The sequence below is a fragment of the Drosophila ficusphila genome, unplaced genomic scaffold (assembly GCF_018152265.1).
Source record: "Drosophila ficusphila isolate 14025-0441.05 unplaced genomic scaffold, ASM1815226v1 contig_791, whole genome shotgun sequence".
NCBI lineage: Eukaryota > Metazoa > Arthropoda > Insecta > Diptera > Drosophilidae > Drosophila > Drosophila ficusphila.
This window is the reverse complement of record NW_025064737.1, coordinates 22,770,275-22,789,536: the sequence shown is the minus strand read 5'-3', so window position 1 is coordinate 22,789,536 and position 19,262 is coordinate 22,770,275. Positions and strand designations below refer to the sequence as shown.

The following is a 19,262-nucleotide window of genomic DNA, read 5'->3' as shown; positions in this document are numbered from 1 at the left end:
AGAGTTTCAAAAAGTTTTAAACAGAACGGGTTTAACATTAAGTTGAATTTAACTTTTAAGCCCAAACCCCAAAACCAACTTTATACACTTCTGGTTTCTCTCTTTCAACTGGCTCTCCATGTTTTCGGAAGAGAAACTTGGCACATGGCCAGAAGTGCATTGATTGCCTTCTTGAAACGGGTGTATTTCATCGGGTGAATGCTGATGATGAGCTCCCCCGTTTGCCGGCGTCTGGCTGCTGTTCGTATATTTTTTTGTTTTTTGGGGGGTCGTCTGGCGTTGCAACAGCTGTTGTTGCCGCATCGCGACAAAACACCCGCCACCCCAACTCCCCAAAATAAAACTTTATTGATTGCATGTGCAAGTACTCGCTTATGTAGTATAGGGTGAATCCATTTTCTAAAATCAGAATTCATCTCGGAATTTCGTTAATTATTTTTTTTTAATATTACTCATTCGCAAAAAATTACGTATACGCCACGTTCACAATGACAAATTTTTTTACCGCAGCATAAATTATATTTCTTTGGGACCTAAGTTTTAAGGTGAAAGTAAAACGCCAACAAAGACATTTACTATGTTGAATAAAAGGCTTATAAGGGATTTAAGATTCACGAAAACACAGTACTTAAAGAGTCTCCAAAAATAATTCTAGCTGAACAAATTTAACACTTTGTTTGAGAGTCGGATTATTCTATTAAAATGCATAAGAGGGAAACTTGGTTTTAGATCGTTAAAAAAAAAAACTCTAATAAATTTGGCAACACTACGTATGAGTAATAAATTTTCAAATATCTGTGAATAACAACTAAAAACTTTTCTTATTTTTTTGCATACTAATGTCCACCCCTTAGAACAGATTTGCACAGATTTTGCAGTATTACTACTACATTTTACGTTAAAGTAAAAGCTCTTTTACCCCTTTAACGTGACTAGTCTCTTAGAATGTCTGTATGTTATTCGTGGAACCGCAGACCAATGCATATATTTGTCGCAGACCTTCATCGTTTTTTGGGGGTGATGCTATTTAGAAATGGCATTCATTATTAAGTGAGTAGACAGTGAGCCCCAAACTATGTACTTTTCGAAAGAAGCCGGATAACAAGTCAACAGGAGTCAAACCATTTTAACCAATACTTGCTGCATTCGTGTATTCCGTTCTTCAGCCCTTCCTGCAATAATAATGCCTCAGATTTACAAATGTCTGCAGAGTTCTTGCCAATATCAGATTACAACCATTTTTCTTTGCTTTCTATTTTGAAGTTACACGCACCTAGGGAAGCCCCAAATATGAAGGTTAAGCTTTTATTTAACAGTAGACCTCTCTGGTGGAAGGAATGCTTAGGCGTACTCTAATCCCGAAGCACTTAAAAACCGTGCCCCTTTCCATAACAATCCATTTAGCTAGCAAAATTAAAGGAACAGTTTATGTCCTGTTTGCACTTTACTTTTTAATTTACACAAAATATATTTTTTAAAGTTAATTATAATAAGTTGGTTAGGTTAAGTTCGTAGACTTTAAAATAACTTAGTTCTGATTCCGCGTACCGACCCGTTCGCACCCTTGCAGGTTGGCCAGTAGTCAATTTTATACATATCAGTGTGGTGACTTTGGCCATACGGACAGATTTAATTACAATCGAGCATATCTAAATCAAAGCTTCTGTACAGTCAAAATTCACCTAACAAGGGCATAACAATAGAAAATTGACTTTCAAAATAATCAACTTGTTAAACAAATATCTATACATATTCACACACTCAGCGTTAAAAATACATAACATATTTTGCGTAAGATTAAGCAGTTCGCGCCAGCAGCAATTGTTAACAACTTTTACAATGGGAATAAAATATGTGTTGTGGGGGGACAGACAGAAATAAGTAAATACGGATTATGAAAATAAATAAGCGATGGCGCCTGTTACTAACAATACAAAATGTCACAATTACAAAAATAAAATAATATTTTACTTTTTTCTTCTATTTCTTTTAAGTTCTACCTAAGGACTAATCCGCGATTGCCGTGTAGGGTAGACTGCTGTGTTTTGGCTTCGTCTTGTTTATAAAGACCTTAATGGCGCCTTTGAAATCGGCGCTTACCAATACATAACCACATCCTTTTTTGTGCTGCTCGACCAGTGGATCCGGCTGATTGAAAGCCAACTGCAACCAGAACGTAATCATTAGAAATAATCTTTTGAAACGCAGAGAACTCGATTCGATCGGATTATCACCCACCTTTTCATTCGAGATTTCATCCGGTTCGGGCTTAATAATAGCCTCTGGGTGTGGCGCGAATATGGCACAAGTGACCGTTGTATTGTGTGCTTTAATGCCTTCCCAAAAATCGCTGCGATCTCGTCGAACCTGCAGGTACAAAAACAAGCAGTATTATTTATTTATTTTACAAAGCGTTTTGTGTCACTCACCGAGCTGAGTTTCGAGTAGTCGTGGTTTGTTTTCCATATATAGATGCATTGATTTTCCGATCCAGCGATTATATACTTTCCATCGTTGCTGAACGATCCCTTAATTTGGGAGGACACATTTAAATAGCCCTTGTACTTGCATGACAAATTCAAGTCTCTCAAGTCGTAAAGGCGTACTCGGCTGTCGTTGGAGGTTACTAAAATCTTGTCCTCTCCAGGCATCGGTTCAATACCACTGATCTTGCGTCCTATACGATTTTTACCTCTAGTGGAGCGCACATGAATTTGCGTGTGGTATTTCAGCTGATCCGTGTTATAAAATATACAACGACCATCGTAGGTTCCCACAACAGCAAACTGACCGTTTTGGCAGAAGTTGGCAGCCGTTATAAGCTTTGCCTGGCCATCTACCTCATTCCACAAAGCCACCTTTTTGTCAGGTATATTCCACAACCTCAGTTTGCCATCGAGGCTGCCACTCAAAAAGTAGCGATCATCACGTGGATGGAACGCAATAGCGGTGACAAAATCGATGTGCTGAAAACAGCAAAGGCACTCCTTTCTGGAAATGTGCCAGAGCCGCACAGTCTTGTCCATGCTACTTGACAGAATGAAGTAATTCTTTGACCAGCTGACGTCCAAAAGATCGGAGGTGTGTCCATTGTAGGTGCAGAAGGGTTTTGGCATGAAGGGACCCGTGCATTTTTCAGCCGCTGTGGCCATGGCCATGGCTTCTTCGGCTGAGTGCTGCGAGACAAGCGACTCTTGCGAGGGCGTTGGCGAGGATTTTTGGTCAGCATTGTATTTGTTGCGCATGTCCTAAAACAAGATGAATGAGCATTAAAAAATTTTATAAGCAATGAGATAATCTTGTTACCTGGAAAAATGGATAGGCATCTTTTAGGACCCAAATCCTTAGCACCTTGTCTTGACCAGCCGTGGCCAAAAGTCGTCCGCAAGAGCTGAACTTCATGCACCACACAGCACTCGTGTCTTCGCCACTCAAGTCCTGGACGTGCTGCAGTTTGGTGAACTCGTAGGGACCCTTGTTGGAAGATGAAGCCTTGATTTTAATGTTTTGCTCGGGATTCATGGCATCGACAATATCAGCCACATCTTCTTTGTGCCGCGCATGCGACACCTCGGATGCAATTGACTTGGCCTTGTCCACCGTTTTCCGCATAGTCGTGCCAAGGAAGCGCTTGATCCGAGCCGTCTTTCTTTTCAGCCGGCTGCCATCCTCCGCTTCGAGCTCCTCTTCGTCGGGCTGCTGACCCTCGCTACTAGGTGGTATACCAATCACACTCTCCTCGTCGGACTCTTTCTGGATCACCTCCAGATGAGAGGTCAGCTTTAGGATGTGTAGCGACAGCGGATTCCATCCCTCAGGCACTGGTGGTGAACGCATTTCAGAGAGCGGCATATTCTCTCCCGTGTCTAAATTCTTAACAGGAACTTGTTCTAGGATCTCAAAGTCGGTCAGCTGCTTGCCAGAGCTGGTGCGCGTGCGAACATAAATGTTCATCTGCTTGAGTACATCCTCATCGCCCGCGGACTTACGGCGCTCCTTGTCGTTAACGCCGCGATAGAAACCGGGATAACTGTAAAAAATGAAATAATATTCAATAAGAAACGTGTTTTTCTGTGATTGCAAAATGCTCACCGTGTGGAGCTCCCCAAGCTGTTGGATCCTGTCCCCGCCAGTTTGGGTCTGTTTGCATTCTCCATGAGCATTTTCTCAATTCGCTCGATTTCATCCTGGGACGGACCCTGGGCCTTGTTGCTGGCCTCATCGCGTGGTTTAACCACATAACCTCCTTGAGTTGCCTTATATATGTTAAGACCCTGATTTGGATCAATGGAACTGCAAAAGACAACTGATTGTGAGCATCTTTTTAGAAAACGAAGTTTGCCCACTTACCTGACTCTTCCTGGTGCCGAGTTGCTTTTTCCCGAGTTCGATGGACTTGGCTTGGAGTGAACCGACGTTGAACTGCTGCCCAGTGATTGGGGGGGTTTTGGACCAGCAATTGTAACTGAAGCGAGCATGGTAAGCTTATGAATAGTACTTGTCGTCGGTATGGACGAAGATGCCGCCGTAGTTGACGCCGAAGCCGAGACTATCGTATTGGTAGAGGAACAGGTCAATGTGTTGCTGGAGGCTGAAGTAGTTGCATCATTTAGGGAGCTCCCAAACTCGCGTAACTTTTGCTGTAAACCCTGTACACTCTTCACAGATCGGGTATCACTATCGGTATCTTCGTTGTCTCCTGGAGGCAAACTATACTGATCCGAGGAACTAATGGAGCAATTCCGGGACTTCTTTTTTCTTCGTGGTGGCGCCACAGGACCAGACGAGGTAATGGAATCAGTAGTTTTGGACTGGGCAAGCTTTGTGCTTGCTATCACATCCGGTTCCTGCAGAATTATGGCGCCAGAAGACGAGCATTGCAACGAAGCTGCGGTACTAGTAAGCCCTTCCGGGTTTGCTGTCGCATCCTGACCGGTGTGCTGATGCTTGGGCGAAACCCTGGGAGTGCTCATTCCAGAAGAGGTGTTTCCTGTGCTTGGCGGAGTGCTGGAGCTAGTGGAAGAAGCAGGCTGCGCCGATGGTTGTGGCTGTGACTGTTGCTTCTGCTGTTGCGCATTCAGCGAGGCTAGTGACTCGCGATCTATGCTGATGGCTGAAAGCCGATCGAATGAGAATGTCAGTGGTTGCTATGCTTGCTTGCAAATACACACTTCTACTCACCAGATGGATCAATGCTGCCCGCCAAGATTCGGCCCACGCGACCCAGTGATGTCATGCTCTGTATGCTCATCGCATCGGTCTCAATGACCTTAAACGGATGCGTCGGACGGTTTGTGAAAATGCCATCCGTAGAGCTGTTCTGTAATTTGAATTATAATCATAAATAAACCTGGAAGAACAGTGGCAACGAAAAGCTGAGCAAACAGGCTAGATTACAAAAACATGTATACCTGAGAGTCAGGTGTGAGTGTATTTCCTGGATTATCATCTTCATCATTTTGCATGTGCTGACGTAGTTCGTGAAAGCGCTGTCTACCATACTATATGCGATATTTATGTCATTTTTAACGTATGCATATTTAAAATTGGTCGAGATTCGAGTTTAAGTTGTTTCCATTTTTTAAGTTGGGTATTGTTTTTAATTCGTTGATTTTACGAAATGAGGCGGAGAAAATATGAAAGTAAAGAACACAAATATGGACACAAAATTAAGGGGGTGATTTGATAATTATTAATTAGATAGTGCGTTTTGGCATGCTAAACTTCGGGGAAAAAAAATCTAATTCTTTTAATTTTTGCTGAATTAAAATATAAATGCAAAATGGGAAATTAGTGATCGATATAGAAAGACATCGCAATCATAATCGCGAAAAAAGTTAAAACTTAGAATTAAAGACTACTTGATTCCATCTATCTTTATACCCTTAAGTAATGCGGTTTCGCCTAATAATGACTGGGTAAACTCTATAAACCATATCATATCGGCTCTTAATCAATTTCTTCGATGGTGATATAATATATTTTTAAAAGTCGCCAATGAAGCAATTAAAAATTTTATGGCCATTATCTGTGATGGTAACAATGGTTAGTTGCCTAAAAATGGCAGGTAATTGACAATATGTATGTAGAAAGGAAATAACTACCATTAAGGACACGTACACGCAAAGGCTAATTAAATTGTACAAGTAAATTGCCCAATAATGGAACCAGTCCTTACTAAAAAAAACTGGTGTTGACATTTGACATTCAACTAACACCTTAAATGGGTATGTATACTCTACAAAACACAACTGAAAGAGGGATTTCACATATGAGAATGCTTTCCCAAGGCCATAGATGATGGATCGTTGCCCTAGTCGATGACATCATAACTGGGGCTAGCAAAACGGAAAGTAAAAGTAGTGAACTCCGGCCCTATCCACTTACTGATCCGGGCACGAGTTTGGGCTCAACGAACACCCCTGCATCCTGCTGCTTCAACCGGGCACTCAGACTGTTGGTCGGACTTCGGGTGGCAGGCGTTCCAGCGCCAATGGGCGTAGCATCGCTGTCGGAGGAGGCGGCCGCATTTACTCGCACGGCGGGATCGGGAAATATGAACTCCTGGGCCACCTCAGCGGGCGGTTTCCGACTATAAAACGTAAACATTTAAATATATGTATTGAGGTAATCCGCACAAACACCCACCTTAGAGTCGAATGTCGATTGGGCGTAGTGTCTTCTGCATCGAAAAACTCCTCTGAACTGTCCGAATCCGTTTCCAGCATACTCATTTCGTGTATTGTGCGTTTTTGATGGCTATCGCTATTACCTAACCACCCAACCGTATGCAAATTGTCCACGAAATTACGCTTTTTCTTTCTTTCTTTTTGTTATTGATTCCCTTTTGTTGCTGCGGCGCCCCTCTGTTGGTTTTGTTGTTTTCTACTTGTATGACGTCACTCGCTGCCACACTAGCGAAGAAGGCACTGCATTTAACATTGTGGTGTCGCCTGGTGCTTGGTAAACATAATTAAACGGTTAATTTAAGTCCAAATCAATTGTTAATTGAGTTTTACGCTTGATACGCGTAAATACTAGAGGTGTCAAATGGGCAATTTTGTTTTCGATTGCATCCAGTATGATTCATGACCAATCGATTAAAGTAGAGAAGAGCAAACGCCGTGATTGTTCGTTACCGCAAGTCGCGAATTATAGATATTCAAAATTTTTTAGCTCTCTTAAAATTAAAAAAAAGGGCCTATAGTTATTTTGGTAATTGTTTACAAGTGCGGTGCACGGTAAATACGGCTTAAAAAAATAAAGTAAAATATGGAAACGATGTGTTTTTTTCTAAAACTTCGAAATCCGTTGGCGGAGAGTGAAAATTTTGCACCGTTTTTTTGTTATTAACAATTAAAGATTCGATTTGTAGTACAAATTCGGATCTGAGTGACCGTATTTGCAATAATCGGCCACCAGACGACTGCAATAATCGGCACATCACATGTAAATACGGTCACATAGATCCGAATTTGTACTACAAATCGAATCTTTAATTGTTAATAACAAAAAAACGGTGCAAAATTTTCACTCTCCGCCAACGGATTTCGAAGTTTTAGAAAAAAACACATCGTTTCCATATTTTACTTTATTTTTTTAAGCCGTATTTACCGTGCACCGCACTTGTAAACAATTACCGTTATTTTAAATATACAAGAAAAACTGTGTTCTATATTTAATTCTTAAAAATATATGAAACAATATAAACCTTGTCGACTTGGTACAAATGCCCTTATCAAGGGTTTGTGACTATGATAAGCTATCATGCGATAGTTTTTGATAAGATATCGATATAACGACATTTTGATTTCGTGTGCCATCGCAAATGCACCGTTTTGTTGTTATTGTCTTTTCCGCACGGCACTCGAACAACGTAAACAAATGTATAAATGCATGTGATTTTGGCGAGCTTGTAACTTTTCGTAAAGAGACGCGCGGGGTGACGACACTCACATTAAGCGTGAATTCCGCGGGGCCAAGTGTATATATTTAACTTTTTGAGGAGCCCAAGCAAAATAAAAGTGAATCCGAGCAATTACGGCGAAGTAAAACGGGTGCCAATGATTGCTACTACGCAATAGAAAAGTAATTTATCAAACGTTTTGTTTCGCCACAAAACAAAAGCCAATATAAACGAAACCGAAAGTTGTGGTTATTCGCCATCATAAAGTTGATAAGAGCACGTTAACCTATTCCGACTGCAAGCAAAAACGGTAAAAATAACTGCATAACAATGCAAACTAATTTCACAAGAACCAAACTATAAAACAAAGATAATGAACAAACAATAATGCTATATATACTCCACTGCGTTGAAAACAATTTAATTTCGAACACAAAATTTCAATTTCTATCATCAATCTCACTCATCAAAAAAAGGTTAAGTCGTCTCAGCTGATGCTTATCAGTTTTATATACATTCAGATGTGCATACATATGTATATATGTACACATGTTAAAAAAGATTATTATTATTTTCGTTGGTATTTCACATTAAAAATAAAATTTTTAAATGTGGTGTTCCATATCTCTGTATACATCCATATATTATAATCAAATTGCTAACTTCCGATTTCCGCATAGAGTTTTAAACATGCGGCATAACTAACCTAGTGTAAGATTATCATTCACACGTCACTTAAGGGGGGAAATACAATTAGAAATTTTTTTTTTTCGAAAATTTTTTTTTGGATTAATGTACTCTAAATATGTCTGGGAATAAGCCTTTAAAAGCATAAAGCCGTCCGGTACTTATTTTCAAAGTTATACGTAATTTAGTGAGGGTGTGTCATATGGCGGACATGCACAAAAGTAAACTTTAAACGCTTCTCCTGAAAAGTAGTGTTTTCAAAGTCGCCGTGCAATGTACAGGTCAGAGATTTTATTTTAATCGAATGCGGTTTTTTGCATAATGTTTGAAATTAAATTCTCCACACCATGAATATAACGGTTTTTCATATTTGTTTGTTATAACATGTTTTTTTTTACAAACAAAGTCGAAAAAAAAAACGGTTTTTTTGAACATTTTTTTTTAACTTCAAATTTTTTAATGGAAAAATAATTTTTTTCAAATATGGAATAATTCATGGTGTGCGCTGTACCTTTAAGTTTAAAGCCCAGTTGCTGTTTTTTGTTTAAATAGTGATCCTGGACCTGGAGACTGCACGGCGCAAAGTCCTTCCCTAAAAACACGACTCCACATTATTGATCATCAATGGGCTTAATTACAATATTTTTCAAAAACCTTGACTGATTTTTATTGCTCAATAATTACCTAATAACATGCAAAAAGAATCGCTAAGATTCATTTAACACCCTACTTGCAATCCACTCCCAAAGATAGCCCTCATTTCAGGCCTTCTAATTGTATTTCCCCCCTTAATAGCGGCCATATTTGATACATTTTCAACAGTACTCAATCTAATCTGAAATCTGTTCGCTGAGAACTATAATAATATGCGTGTATTGCCTTTATCAGCGCTACATATACAAAAACAAACGGACTAGACTTTGTTAAACAAAAAAACAATGATAACTTGTTTTGCAAACTGGTTTTGTGGCTTGAACCTTGTTTATTAATTTTAATGGAGAATCGAAGGGTTTTGACTTTTTATGCTGGTAACTCAGAAGTATGTATGTACACAATAAATATTTTGCAAGTACATATATATCAACTTTTTAATAAAGGAAAACAAAGAATATGATCAGAAAAAGTGGTTTACAATGGTGACAAATATATGTATATAAGGTCATGTATAAAAATTGATAAATTCTCGGGAAAGTACACATGTTTATTTTCTTGATCTTAACATCGCCCCCCGCAACGTTATTAATGCAGCATGATCTCTTTTATATATTGTTTATATCTTTGTCAGACGCCAACCTTATCTCTGGAGGGACTCAGTTTCTCACTTAAATGCAGTGTTTCGCACGTTTTGATTGATAATCAAAGCTTGTTCACTCCGCCATGTCCATGTTTTTAGTGCAGCGTGCAAAATAATCTCGGCCATTTTGGTGATCCATTAAAAAATGCTATGGCGACATCTATGATTCACTTGTAATGTGGAAGGCAGCAACTTATAGATGTAGCTTATTCTAGTAGTGGGTTTACAAACCCACTATTTTAGTTTTCAATATAATTCTCCTATAAGAACGGTTGCAGAAGACGAATCTCTCCCCATAACGAGCTCAGTTACCGGCGCGATAAGACACGACTTGAGGAGCTCGGATCATAGGTTTCCGCATTAGCAACCGTCATGTGTGTTATAGTTACTGTATTGTGTTAACAGTTGAAAGTATACAAGTACCCACACGCCACAAATCAACTTTAAATCGCAGAAGAATCTATTGTCCCCCGACTTGTATAACAACAAAAATTGTGATACCCTATGTATGTACATTAATACTTATGCGTCTTGTTAGACATAAATAAAATGTTATGCGCCAATTTGCGATTTACACATACAGGATTGCCGGAAACAGTGCTTTTTCACAATTGAGTTTTGCTCTTTTCAAAACCTAGGCTCGCTTTTGATTGAAGGCTTGTCTGGAAATACAATAATTAAGCCCAACAGCTAAATACACATTCCTCATTTATTGTGCCGAAATTGGAGTATTTATTCAAGTGATTACCTGATCTACACAAAAAACTTGAGTGGCTTCCTAGTAACGAATTTTAACTTCTATAAATAAAGCCGCAAAAACCGGCTTTAAGCTCAAACAACAGAATTTTCTTTGTGATCAAAGCTTTTACAATTTTGAAAAGATTTTTATAAATAAAGTAATTTACGATTACACAGTTTAACTTGTGTTAACTGTGCATAGATGATTTCATTATTTACACAGCTTCTTAGATTTAGGCTATTTAGATATTCAGACAGAAGGAAGGCGACATCCCGTATTCATCTAATTACACGACGTCTAAATCTAATCTAATAATTTGCTTTGTGATAGTTCAATGACAATGACTGTGAAAGATAAGAGTCGGCCATAGTTATAGTATTTGCTTCGCTCACAGGCTCGCATCGCTACGGGCGTTCTATCTTCAGGTACACTCACAATTTTCACGGGAAATTTTGGAGACGCTGGCACCAACATATTCTGCCGATTCCCCAATACACATGTGTAGTATTGCCGTTTAACAAAGCCGCTGAAATCGTACCATTCCAGCGCCATCGTAATCTTATCGCGACAAAGTGAACAGTTTAAGCTGCATCGTGCACATCAAATCGGAAATCAAATGGAAACAAAGTATCTTGACGTGGGCGTTCTAGACCAGCGTCTTCTGAATTTTCGTTTAGTCAGTTTGTGCACAGTAAAGGAGACGGTTATCGAGTTTGGAAATTCGCTCTGCTTTTGTTTTGTTTGGTAGGACTGATAAAAGTGTAATTTACGATCTGTATAGTAGAAATTGATCTCACCTTTGCTGGTGATTTACTACTATCTGTAAAATAATGGGTTGCTAACAGTGAATTTTAATTGTGATAATAGATGTTCTAATGTGCTCGTCAAAATGGTATCGAATAACTATATAACTGTTTCTTTACGAAGTAAATAATCGTTTATTAATATGGTGGTGTTGATATGTATGTTTTTGCTAGTTTTATTAGCGAAACAACTTCAATATTAATTATAGGATATTGTGTTGATTATGGTGTGACAGGACAAGCGTAGTCATCCTGACGAATAGTCTATCAGCCAATGGTCTTAATTTGATTGACTGCTGCTCCTTCTAAAGACACATAGTCACACTTAAGCCGCTGTGCTTAAATTTTACAGAGTCTTGCTTATCGAACTTGACAACAGGCCAAGTTGGGAGAGTTTCTGCTGCCCTTATATTGATTTTGGCTGACATTGTCCTATCTTAAGGATTTTCCCATCACCGCATGTCTGATATTGAGAATCCATCTGGGTATTCATTGGGTTTGTTGCCAGGTGGTGGATTTAGGAGAACACTTATGCTTAGCTTTATATTTGTGTCAAAATTTACGTGTATATTGCATATCAAAAGAAAGTAAAATTATATTTCGACTTATAGCTGGCTCAACTCGTCGTACACTGCATAATTCCCATTGAAAGTCACAGGACATGACCAGGCTGTTGTGACTGAAGAATCTTAGTTCCAGCACAAAACCTCAAATAAATACCCAAAGCAAGTCGGTTAAAAATGACCACTAACGGTAGCTTCTTCGATGAACACTTCGCCATGATATACTCAAACATTATGGATCAGTACATGCCAGAGTACTTTAAAAGCTTTCAGTATACGCCATGGGTTTTCTCTTTGTTGGGATCGGTGGTCATCGGTCTAAGTGGCATATTTCCGCTAATCATCATTCCCACGGAGGAAAAGATGGCGAAAGAAGGATACAAAGATCGTAAGTTGTCCACTACTTTTTGTTGCATTTGTCAGTTGTTAACGTACCCCATTTTTTTCACCTAAGCTGCGGAATCAAAACTCCTGCGAGTTCTCCTGAGTTTTGCAGTCGGTGGATTGCTGGGTGATGTTTTCCTCCATTTATTACCAGAAGCGTGGGAAGGTGATCAGCAAGGTATGTTGTAGAGCACCATTAATGTTTCTTTTCGCCCAATGAAACCTTTTCTCTATAGATCCATCTAGCCACCCATCACTGCGCTCGGGCCTTTGGGTTCTTTCCGGAATACTCATCTTTACAATCGTGGAGAAAATCTTCTCCGGATATGCCAGTGCGGACGAAGAGAACCCCCAACCCAAGTGCGTTGAGATTGCCAACTGCCTGTTGCGCAGACATGGAGGACAATTGCCCGAAGGAGAGACCGCTGAGAGTTGCGGAGGCGCCTGCGATATTGAAGATGTGGATAAGGTGTGCTTCCTTCGCGAAAGAGAACTTAAGTCAAAGGAGAAGAAGGAACAGCCTAAAAAAGTGGCTGGATATCTCAACCTTTTGGCCAACTCAATTGATAATTTTACACATGGTCTAGCCGTAGCTGGTTCCTTTTTGGTTTCCTTCAGGCATGGAGTGCTGGCTACATTTGCCATTCTGTGTATGTACACAAACTTTAGTGTTCACTGTTCATCTGTAAAAAAATCTTAAAAACCCCTTTTTACAGTACATGAAATTCCTCACGAAGTGGGAGACTTCGCCATCCTGCTTCGATCCGGATTCAGTCGCTGGGACGCCGCGCGTGCGCAGCTTCTGACGGCAGGTGCTGGCCTTCTGGGTGCTTTAGTGGCCATCGGAGGTTCCGGCGTAACGTCGGCCATGGGTATGCTTAAAGGGCTTTTCGAGTGACGAGCAACTAAACTTATCTTTACATTTACAGAGGCACGTACTTCGTGGATCATGCCGTTCACTGCTGGCGGTTTTCTGCACATTGCTCTGGTCACAGTATTACCTGATCTCTTGAAGGAAGAGGAGCGAAAGGAGTCAATTAAGCAGCTGCTCGCGCTGATCTTCGGCATTGCGTTAATGGCCGTGATGACCATGCTATTCGAACATTAGGAACTATAGATGACAGCAGTATAAGATGAAAATTCAATCCCAAACAGTTTTAGATCGCTATTTTAAAATTGTCATTGGCAGTTCCAAAATTACATGAATTTGTTGTACTTTATGGGATTCATTATCCTGCCTGCGTTATGTAATTATAGCCAATATGAATGATATTTAAACTATTGTTAATGATTACGTATTATTGTATCATACTTATGAAACGAAAATTCAATAGACATTTAAGGGAGAGTCTCTGGCTCTCCGATATCAAAAGTACTGTCTTTTTTTTTAACTTTACTTTTTGGATGCCATAACTTTGTCACCAGGCAAATTGAAAGAAGAATTTGGACAAATGCACTTCCTATAAAAAACAAGTTGTTTTATTCTGTTTTTCTTTGCAAATCCATGTCTTGCAAGCTTATCTAGTGCCTTTATTTCTTAGACTTGATCTTCTTAAGGTAGAATTCCAACTCCTTGCCCTCCAAAATGTAGCCGTCCGAGCGACCGCACTGTCCGGGGCGGGAAGAAATGCAAGCTGTAAGAGAAGACGATATAAAATTAGACATGGGAATAAAAAATTCTCATAACAAGCATGTTAAGTATTGAAATCAGAGTAACTATGACAAGCGAAATCACGCCCAACAGGCTTGCATCTCTCTTAAAACAAGATCGATACAATAAAGTTGCTGGATCGCTAGGGGTTTTACATCACTTTAACAAGCTTATGTAGTTGATCATGTTTAAAATACACACCCAAGATGCGGCCGGAGGTGAACTGATCCTCGAGGGCCTGCTCGACCTTGCCGTACTTCTGGCGCTCCAGGTACTTCTTCATGACCTTTTCGCTGCGCTTCTTGGTCAGCACGTCGTTCTCGTCTTCCTTCTGAGCGTGCTTGGGGTTACGCTTGCGTCCGAGGGGCAGAACGTAGTGAGCCTCATACCACTGGCGGAAAGGCGTGGCATCGATCACCACGATGCTGTTCTTCACCAGGGTCTTGGTGCGCACCAGCTCATTGTTGGAGGCGTTGTAGACCACATCGGCGATACGGGTCTTGCGCGCAACACCCTCGGAGGCCCAGGCAAAGTTGCCGTTCTCCAGACGCAGAGCGCGCAGCTTGGTGTTTCCACCACGGGTTCGCACCTTGTGGACACGGCTGGAGCCAAGCTGAAAGAGAAGAGTTATGGGTTAATCTGAGTTTTCTTTAAGCTATATGGTGTAGAAGTGTATACAATCAGTAGTCCGAACATAAAGCTTTTCAATCATCAAAAAGTGTGCTCGAGAGCGCAATTGCAGTTGACACGCGTTAACATCATTTAACTTTTATAAGTAACACTTTGGGAACGGTTTTCTCATACTTTATGTTGGTTAAAAAAAAAAAAAGTAAAACATTTCGCTTTCAAAGTAAAACGATTTCAGTGAGAACCATTATTCCAATCAAAGTATGAGATTCCGGACCCTAGTATCAGGGTCAGGTTTATCCATGGATTATATCCTTACCTTGGTGTTGGCGGCGGGGCGTCCCAACTCGAACTTGCGCTTCTTGCGGAGCGACTTGCGCTTGCCTCCGGTGGCCCGGCGCTTGTGTGCACTATCGCGGCTAATACCTGGTATTAACACAAAACAACAAATTAGTACAGATCACATTATTATGAACCGAAAACACCAAGAACATGGGCACTTCGTAGAGGCACTAAAAACAGCCAATGCCGCACACGCACCAAGTCAATTTCACTCATATTTCGATTTGTGCACATATTTCCAATCGCTGTTTATTCGATGCCGTTGCAAATGCTATTTCTGCGAATTTTTATGGTGTTTGCAGACCAATTTCAGCCCATTTTCTTGATATTTTGTCGCATTTTACGAGAGCTGACTTACCCATGTTCGAGTAAAAAGCGAGAAAGAAAGGAAAAGACACGCACAGCACCTCGTGTCAAAAAAGTAGGGTTATTTTTTTGACGTTTGCCGCGGACTGGCAACTCCCCGCTGTTAACTATGCGCCTAACAGTACAATAAGTGCTGTTACAAGATATTTATTTAAATTTTTTTATTTAAAGCTTATAAGGTACTTACTTTTATGAGCGCAGAAGCTCTTATTTTTTTCATGTTATTAATAGGTATGACGGAATAGTAAAAAATGTTTAGAACTGAAATATTAATAACAATGTGTGACCTTGCTGTTAGTATTAGTATTTTCTAGTATTTCTCCCACGCAAAATTTTAATTTCGGACTATCCGAGTACGGTCATATTCTATACACTGTACTTTTGCACTAAAAATATATGCAATTTGATAAATAAACGCGATATTTGCAAACAAATTGGCCAGGAGCTGCCTAAACCTCAGCCCCCCGGAGTTGCTGATGCAAGTATGGTTGGGAAAAACTTCAAGGCTCTAGCGCACTTTCACCGCCTGACCGAATACATTGTACAGTGCAAGCACTGCGACAAAACACTGTCCTCCAAACACACCTCCTCGAATCTGACGCGCCACTTGATCCGGAACCACAAGCTATTAGCCCGCACCATATTCGCCGGTGAGGAGGGAAAGATGCTAGCTGAGCTTAAGGACGAGCTTGAGGCCTCCGTTTCCGAGGATCTAAGCATGGAACTCGCCGAGGGTGAGGGCGAAACGAAGTCGGCCGTACGCGGAATCATGGGCGTAAAAAGAGAGCAGGAGCAGATCGAGCGCCACCACCAGGAGACGGAAATGCGTAATAAAGTTATTGGGAAAAACAATAAGTTGTGGGCCCACTTCATTCGCATCTCGGAGTTCATGGCCAAATGCATGCATTGCGGCAAAACCTTGTCCTCGAAGCACTCGTCCTCCAATCTAATGCGACACATAGTCAGGCGCCACAATAACCTGGCCAAGACCCTGAATCACTCGCACCAGCACCTGATGACTCTCAAAAAGGAGGTCTACGGCAGTGCGGAGCGACGGCAGGCCGCCGATCCCCTGGAGAAAGTAAACTTTGACGATGTGGACAGCATAATCGAGAAGGTGACGGAACACCTGGACGAAGAGGTTTGTCTCCGGGCTTCTTAGCGACTCACTCTCTACATAGTTTCGATCTCTGGTTTAAGGTTACTTCGATTTCGCTGCAGGAACCCTTCTACGAGTACGTGGTGGAAAACTCAGACTCCGTGGTGGTTGACAGATGCGAGGAACCAGAGCCAGCCGAGATGCAGAACATGATCCCGCCGGACACCGCGTCGCTGGCGGACACCACCACCCAGATGGATGAGAAGCTTAAGGCAGAGACGATATATTACAACGAGATGGCCGAATTGGCCAGGGCCAAACGCCGTTTAATCGATCTGCAGACCAAGAAGCTGCTTTTGGACATGAACGTGGTGGATAACTAGCCAACCGAGGATTCTTAGGGCTTGTATTTGTAGAAGGACTAGGCGGGCAATATGATAATTTAAACTTAGGTACGATTATACTTTTAACGACATTACGGTTTGTGCATTTACTGTGCGGGGGATTTCGGATTCCCTTAGGGGAGTACAAAGTTAAGGTATGGCCCCCAATGGAAAAGGAAGAAGTCTGCCAAAAACGTGGAAAAGTGTATATCATAAATATACGTTTACATATATTTGATTTTTTTAAAATTTTTATCTGACATTAAGGGCATAATTTAAAGATAAAAGCTTTGCGCCCTTAGGAAGACGTCAAATCCAACTGAAGCATTGTGAAAATTGGTCATGAAAAAGAGCCTTCATAATTTTGGCTCTGTTGTCCAAGCACTGCAATCCCTTGTTTTTGACTTCTTATAAAAATAAATAAAAAATATACTGTCATTTAAAAAGAAAAGATTATGATTAATGAGTATGTTTTAATAAATAAATGTATTTCTTATATAAATAAATGTTAAGTACATATATTTAAAAACAGAAGGCATTTTAATTTATATAACACATGTTTCTACAGGAGAGAGACTTGAGGTCTATGTTATTCTTTTTGTTCACTTTAAGAAGGGGGTACTGTAACCATAAAAACAAGAAATATTTAAATTCTAAAGAAATAAAGAGATATCTTGAATTGTACTTATATGTACCAAATACTGCCAATAAACAGATTTTGGAGAAATCCTTAAATTTGTTTTATAAAAATATCTTTGACTTAGTAGTTTAATTTTTAATTCAACCGCCCAATTTTCTGCTTATCTTGTGGTTCGCTTCGGCGCTAAACGAATATCTAGATAACCACCAAAGAATTTCACATTTGTTGTATGTCTTTTTTAGGCAATTTCTGAGATTTGTTTATATTGTGCTCATCAAAACAAAGACGTAAAACGTGAACGAAATGTCTGGTTATAGGCCAAAGGAAGAGCGTGCTTCCTGCTCCTGGAATAAAGTAAAAGAAGAGCGTTACGATGACACGAATGGCAATAATGGTAAGCCAACTTTTTCTGATGAATCTAGCATTAACTCACATATCATTTTGTGTGTTTCTAGAGAATAACAGCTTCCTTTTTCGTATGAAATACGAAGCATGTGTTGATAATTCCCATTTTTCGCCTGAAACCCCAGATAGGTTTGAGCCAAGGACAAAGATGAGCAACATGAGTAGCAGTCAAAATAACGAAGCTAACCTTCCTCGCTTTAAGCAGGAGGGCACATGGGATACCCGGGATGCTGAGGTTAGGGCAAAATGTGTGGTTGACACCAAACAGGAAAACTACAAAGAAATCAATGCCAAGGCATCCCGGCCTAAAAATCTGAAGCGAAAACGATTTCCGAATAAGAACGGCAAAACGGCTAAAAAGGTCAAAAAAGCAGCAAAAATTGCTAAGGCGTCCAAACAGGCAATTAAATCAAAAAAGTCCGATACGGTTGACAAGTCTACGAAGTCAAATCAAGATATTAACGACAACCTGGTTATGGCCTTGGTTGATGATCTCCACTATGACGGTCGTCGACTATTCGAAAAATGGGACGAAATCGAGAGCAGGCTGGCAGATATGGTGACTGATAGAATCCTCGCCGTTCCAGAGGGTCCCATTCCGTCCTTCGACTCGTCCGATGTGATCCGAGGCCACCGGGTAATCAAATGCGACGACGGGTTCTCAAAAATCTTCTTGTCGGAGTGTGTGGCTAGTATTGGCCACAATTGGGATGGCCTACGTATCAGGCTAGTCCACGTCAGTGAGATTCCTTTAAGGCCCCGAGCTCGCATCTATTTGCCGAAAGGGCAAACGGATCACAAAAGGATCTTGTCTTGTCTGAGAGCTCAAAATGTAGAAGTGGATATGGCGGACTGGGTTGTTCTCAGGGCAGAGGAGACATTGTCGACAAGCCAGCCTTTCTTGCTCCTCATTAACCATCACTGTCTTCCGCAACTGGAAGCCGTCGATTACAAGGTGCGTTACGGCATACGAATGGCCAAGGTTAAGATATTTTTGGCTGAGGGTGACGAAGACAGATAGTCCTGATGACAGAAAAGATTTTCCACCGTTCCAGAAATTTCAATCATTGCCAAACCTTAAACTAGACATTTACTTGACATTTAAAAATACTCCCAGAGCTGATATAATTACAAAAACTAATTTAAATCGTCGATGCACTTTCGTTGCAAGATTTAAAGTGCCAGAGGCTCTAAGGCCAGGACGCGGTTAAAAAGACCATTTATTTGTTTAGAATTACCATTCTCTTTGTGTTATTTGCATTACACAACTCATGTTCAAAATTATCTGTTTATTAAAATAAATAAGTTGTTCATACAAAACCAAAATATTCTTATCTATCTGCTGAATTGAATGGTCTGATCAGAATTCAAAA

The 19,262-nt window shown here is 40.5% G+C and overlaps 5 protein-coding genes and 1 non-coding gene across 12 annotated transcripts; 3 read left to right on the top strand and 3 right to left on the bottom strand.

Annotated features, from left to right (window-relative positions):
* Window positions 1-1,413: 1,413 nt before the first annotated feature.
* Window positions 1,414-7,071, bottom strand: LOC108088516 (WD repeat-containing protein 44). 2 transcript variants are annotated; one of them, XM_017186354.2, is made up of 10 exons: window positions 6,649-7,071; window positions 6,388-6,592; window positions 5,412-5,501; window positions 5,182-5,320; window positions 4,351-5,113; window positions 4,093-4,293; window positions 3,307-4,030; window positions 2,430-3,248; window positions 2,239-2,367; window positions 1,414-2,163 (listed from the first exon to the last, which is right to left on the bottom strand). In XM_017186354.2, exons 1-10 carry the CDS (start codon window positions 6,732-6,734, stop codon window positions 2,008-2,010), a joined length of 3,312 nt encoding a protein of 1,103 aa, XP_017041843.1. In that variant the 5' UTR covers window positions 6,735-7,071; the 3' UTR covers window positions 1,414-2,007. The 2 variants fall into 2 exon arrangements, with proteins under 2 accessions (XP_017041843.1, XP_017041844.1); XM_017186355.2 differs by lacking the exon at window positions 5,412-5,501.
* Window positions 7,072-7,836: 765 nt separating this feature from the next.
* Window positions 7,837-13,648, top strand: LOC108088492 (zinc transporter ZIP13 homolog). Of its 4 annotated transcripts, none has more exons than XM_017186312.2 (6): window positions 7,837-8,216; window positions 12,041-12,380; window positions 12,447-12,554; window positions 12,613-13,026; window positions 13,093-13,248; window positions 13,306-13,648. In XM_017186312.2, exons 2-6 carry the CDS (start codon window positions 12,170-12,172, stop codon window positions 13,482-13,484), a joined length of 1,068 nt encoding a protein of 355 aa, XP_017041801.1. In that variant the 5' UTR covers window positions 7,837-8,216; window positions 12,041-12,169; the 3' UTR covers window positions 13,485-13,648. The 4 variants fall into 4 exon arrangements, with proteins under 4 accessions (XP_017041801.1, XP_017041805.1, XP_017041804.1 ...); XM_017186316.2 differs by lacking the exon at window positions 7,837-8,216 and adding an exon at window positions 8,275-8,382; XM_017186315.2 differs by lacking the exon at window positions 7,837-8,216 and adding an exon at window positions 10,898-11,051.
* Window positions 13,649-13,833: 185 nt separating this feature from the next.
* On the bottom strand, window positions 13,834-15,472 carry LOC108088494 (40S ribosomal protein S8). The gene is made up of 4 exons (XM_017186319.2): window positions 15,355-15,472; window positions 14,974-15,080; window positions 14,229-14,640; window positions 13,834-14,010 (listed from the first exon to the last, which is right to left on the bottom strand). Exons 1-4 carry the CDS (start codon window positions 15,356-15,358, stop codon window positions 13,907-13,909), a joined length of 627 nt encoding a protein of 208 aa, XP_017041808.1. The 5' UTR covers window positions 15,359-15,472; the 3' UTR covers window positions 13,834-13,906.
* Window positions 14,082-14,127, bottom strand: LOC122320803. The gene has a single exon (XR_006245846.1). It is a non-coding gene; the product is annotated as a small nucleolar RNA R442 (small nucleolar RNA).
* Window positions 15,473-15,693: 221 nt separating the features above from the next.
* On the top strand, window positions 15,694-16,936 carry LOC108088493. 2 transcript variants are annotated; one of them, XM_017186318.2, is made up of 2 exons: window positions 15,694-16,503; window positions 16,584-16,936. In XM_017186318.2, the coding sequence occupies exons 1-2, from the start codon at window positions 15,847-15,849 to the stop codon at window positions 16,842-16,844; spliced, it is 918 nt and encodes a 305-aa protein (XP_017041807.1). In that variant the 5' UTR covers window positions 15,694-15,846; the 3' UTR covers window positions 16,845-16,936. The 2 variants fall into 2 exon arrangements, with proteins under 2 accessions (XP_017041807.1, XP_017041806.1); XM_017186317.2 differs by having other exon boundaries at window positions 16,563-16,936.
* An 813-nt stretch (window positions 16,937-17,749) lies between these two features.
* LOC108088369 lies at window positions 17,750-19,215 on the top strand. Of its 2 annotated transcripts, none has more exons than XM_017186114.2 (2): window positions 17,750-17,878; window positions 18,015-19,215. In XM_017186114.2, exons 1-2 carry the CDS (start codon window positions 17,788-17,790, stop codon window positions 18,908-18,910), a joined length of 987 nt encoding a protein of 328 aa, XP_017041603.1. In that variant the 5' UTR covers window positions 17,750-17,787; the 3' UTR covers window positions 18,911-19,215. The 2 variants fall into 2 exon arrangements, with proteins under 2 accessions (XP_017041603.1, XP_017041602.1); XM_017186113.2 differs by having other exon boundaries at window positions 17,940-19,215.
* The last annotated feature ends 47 nt before the right edge of the window (window positions 19,216-19,262 follow it).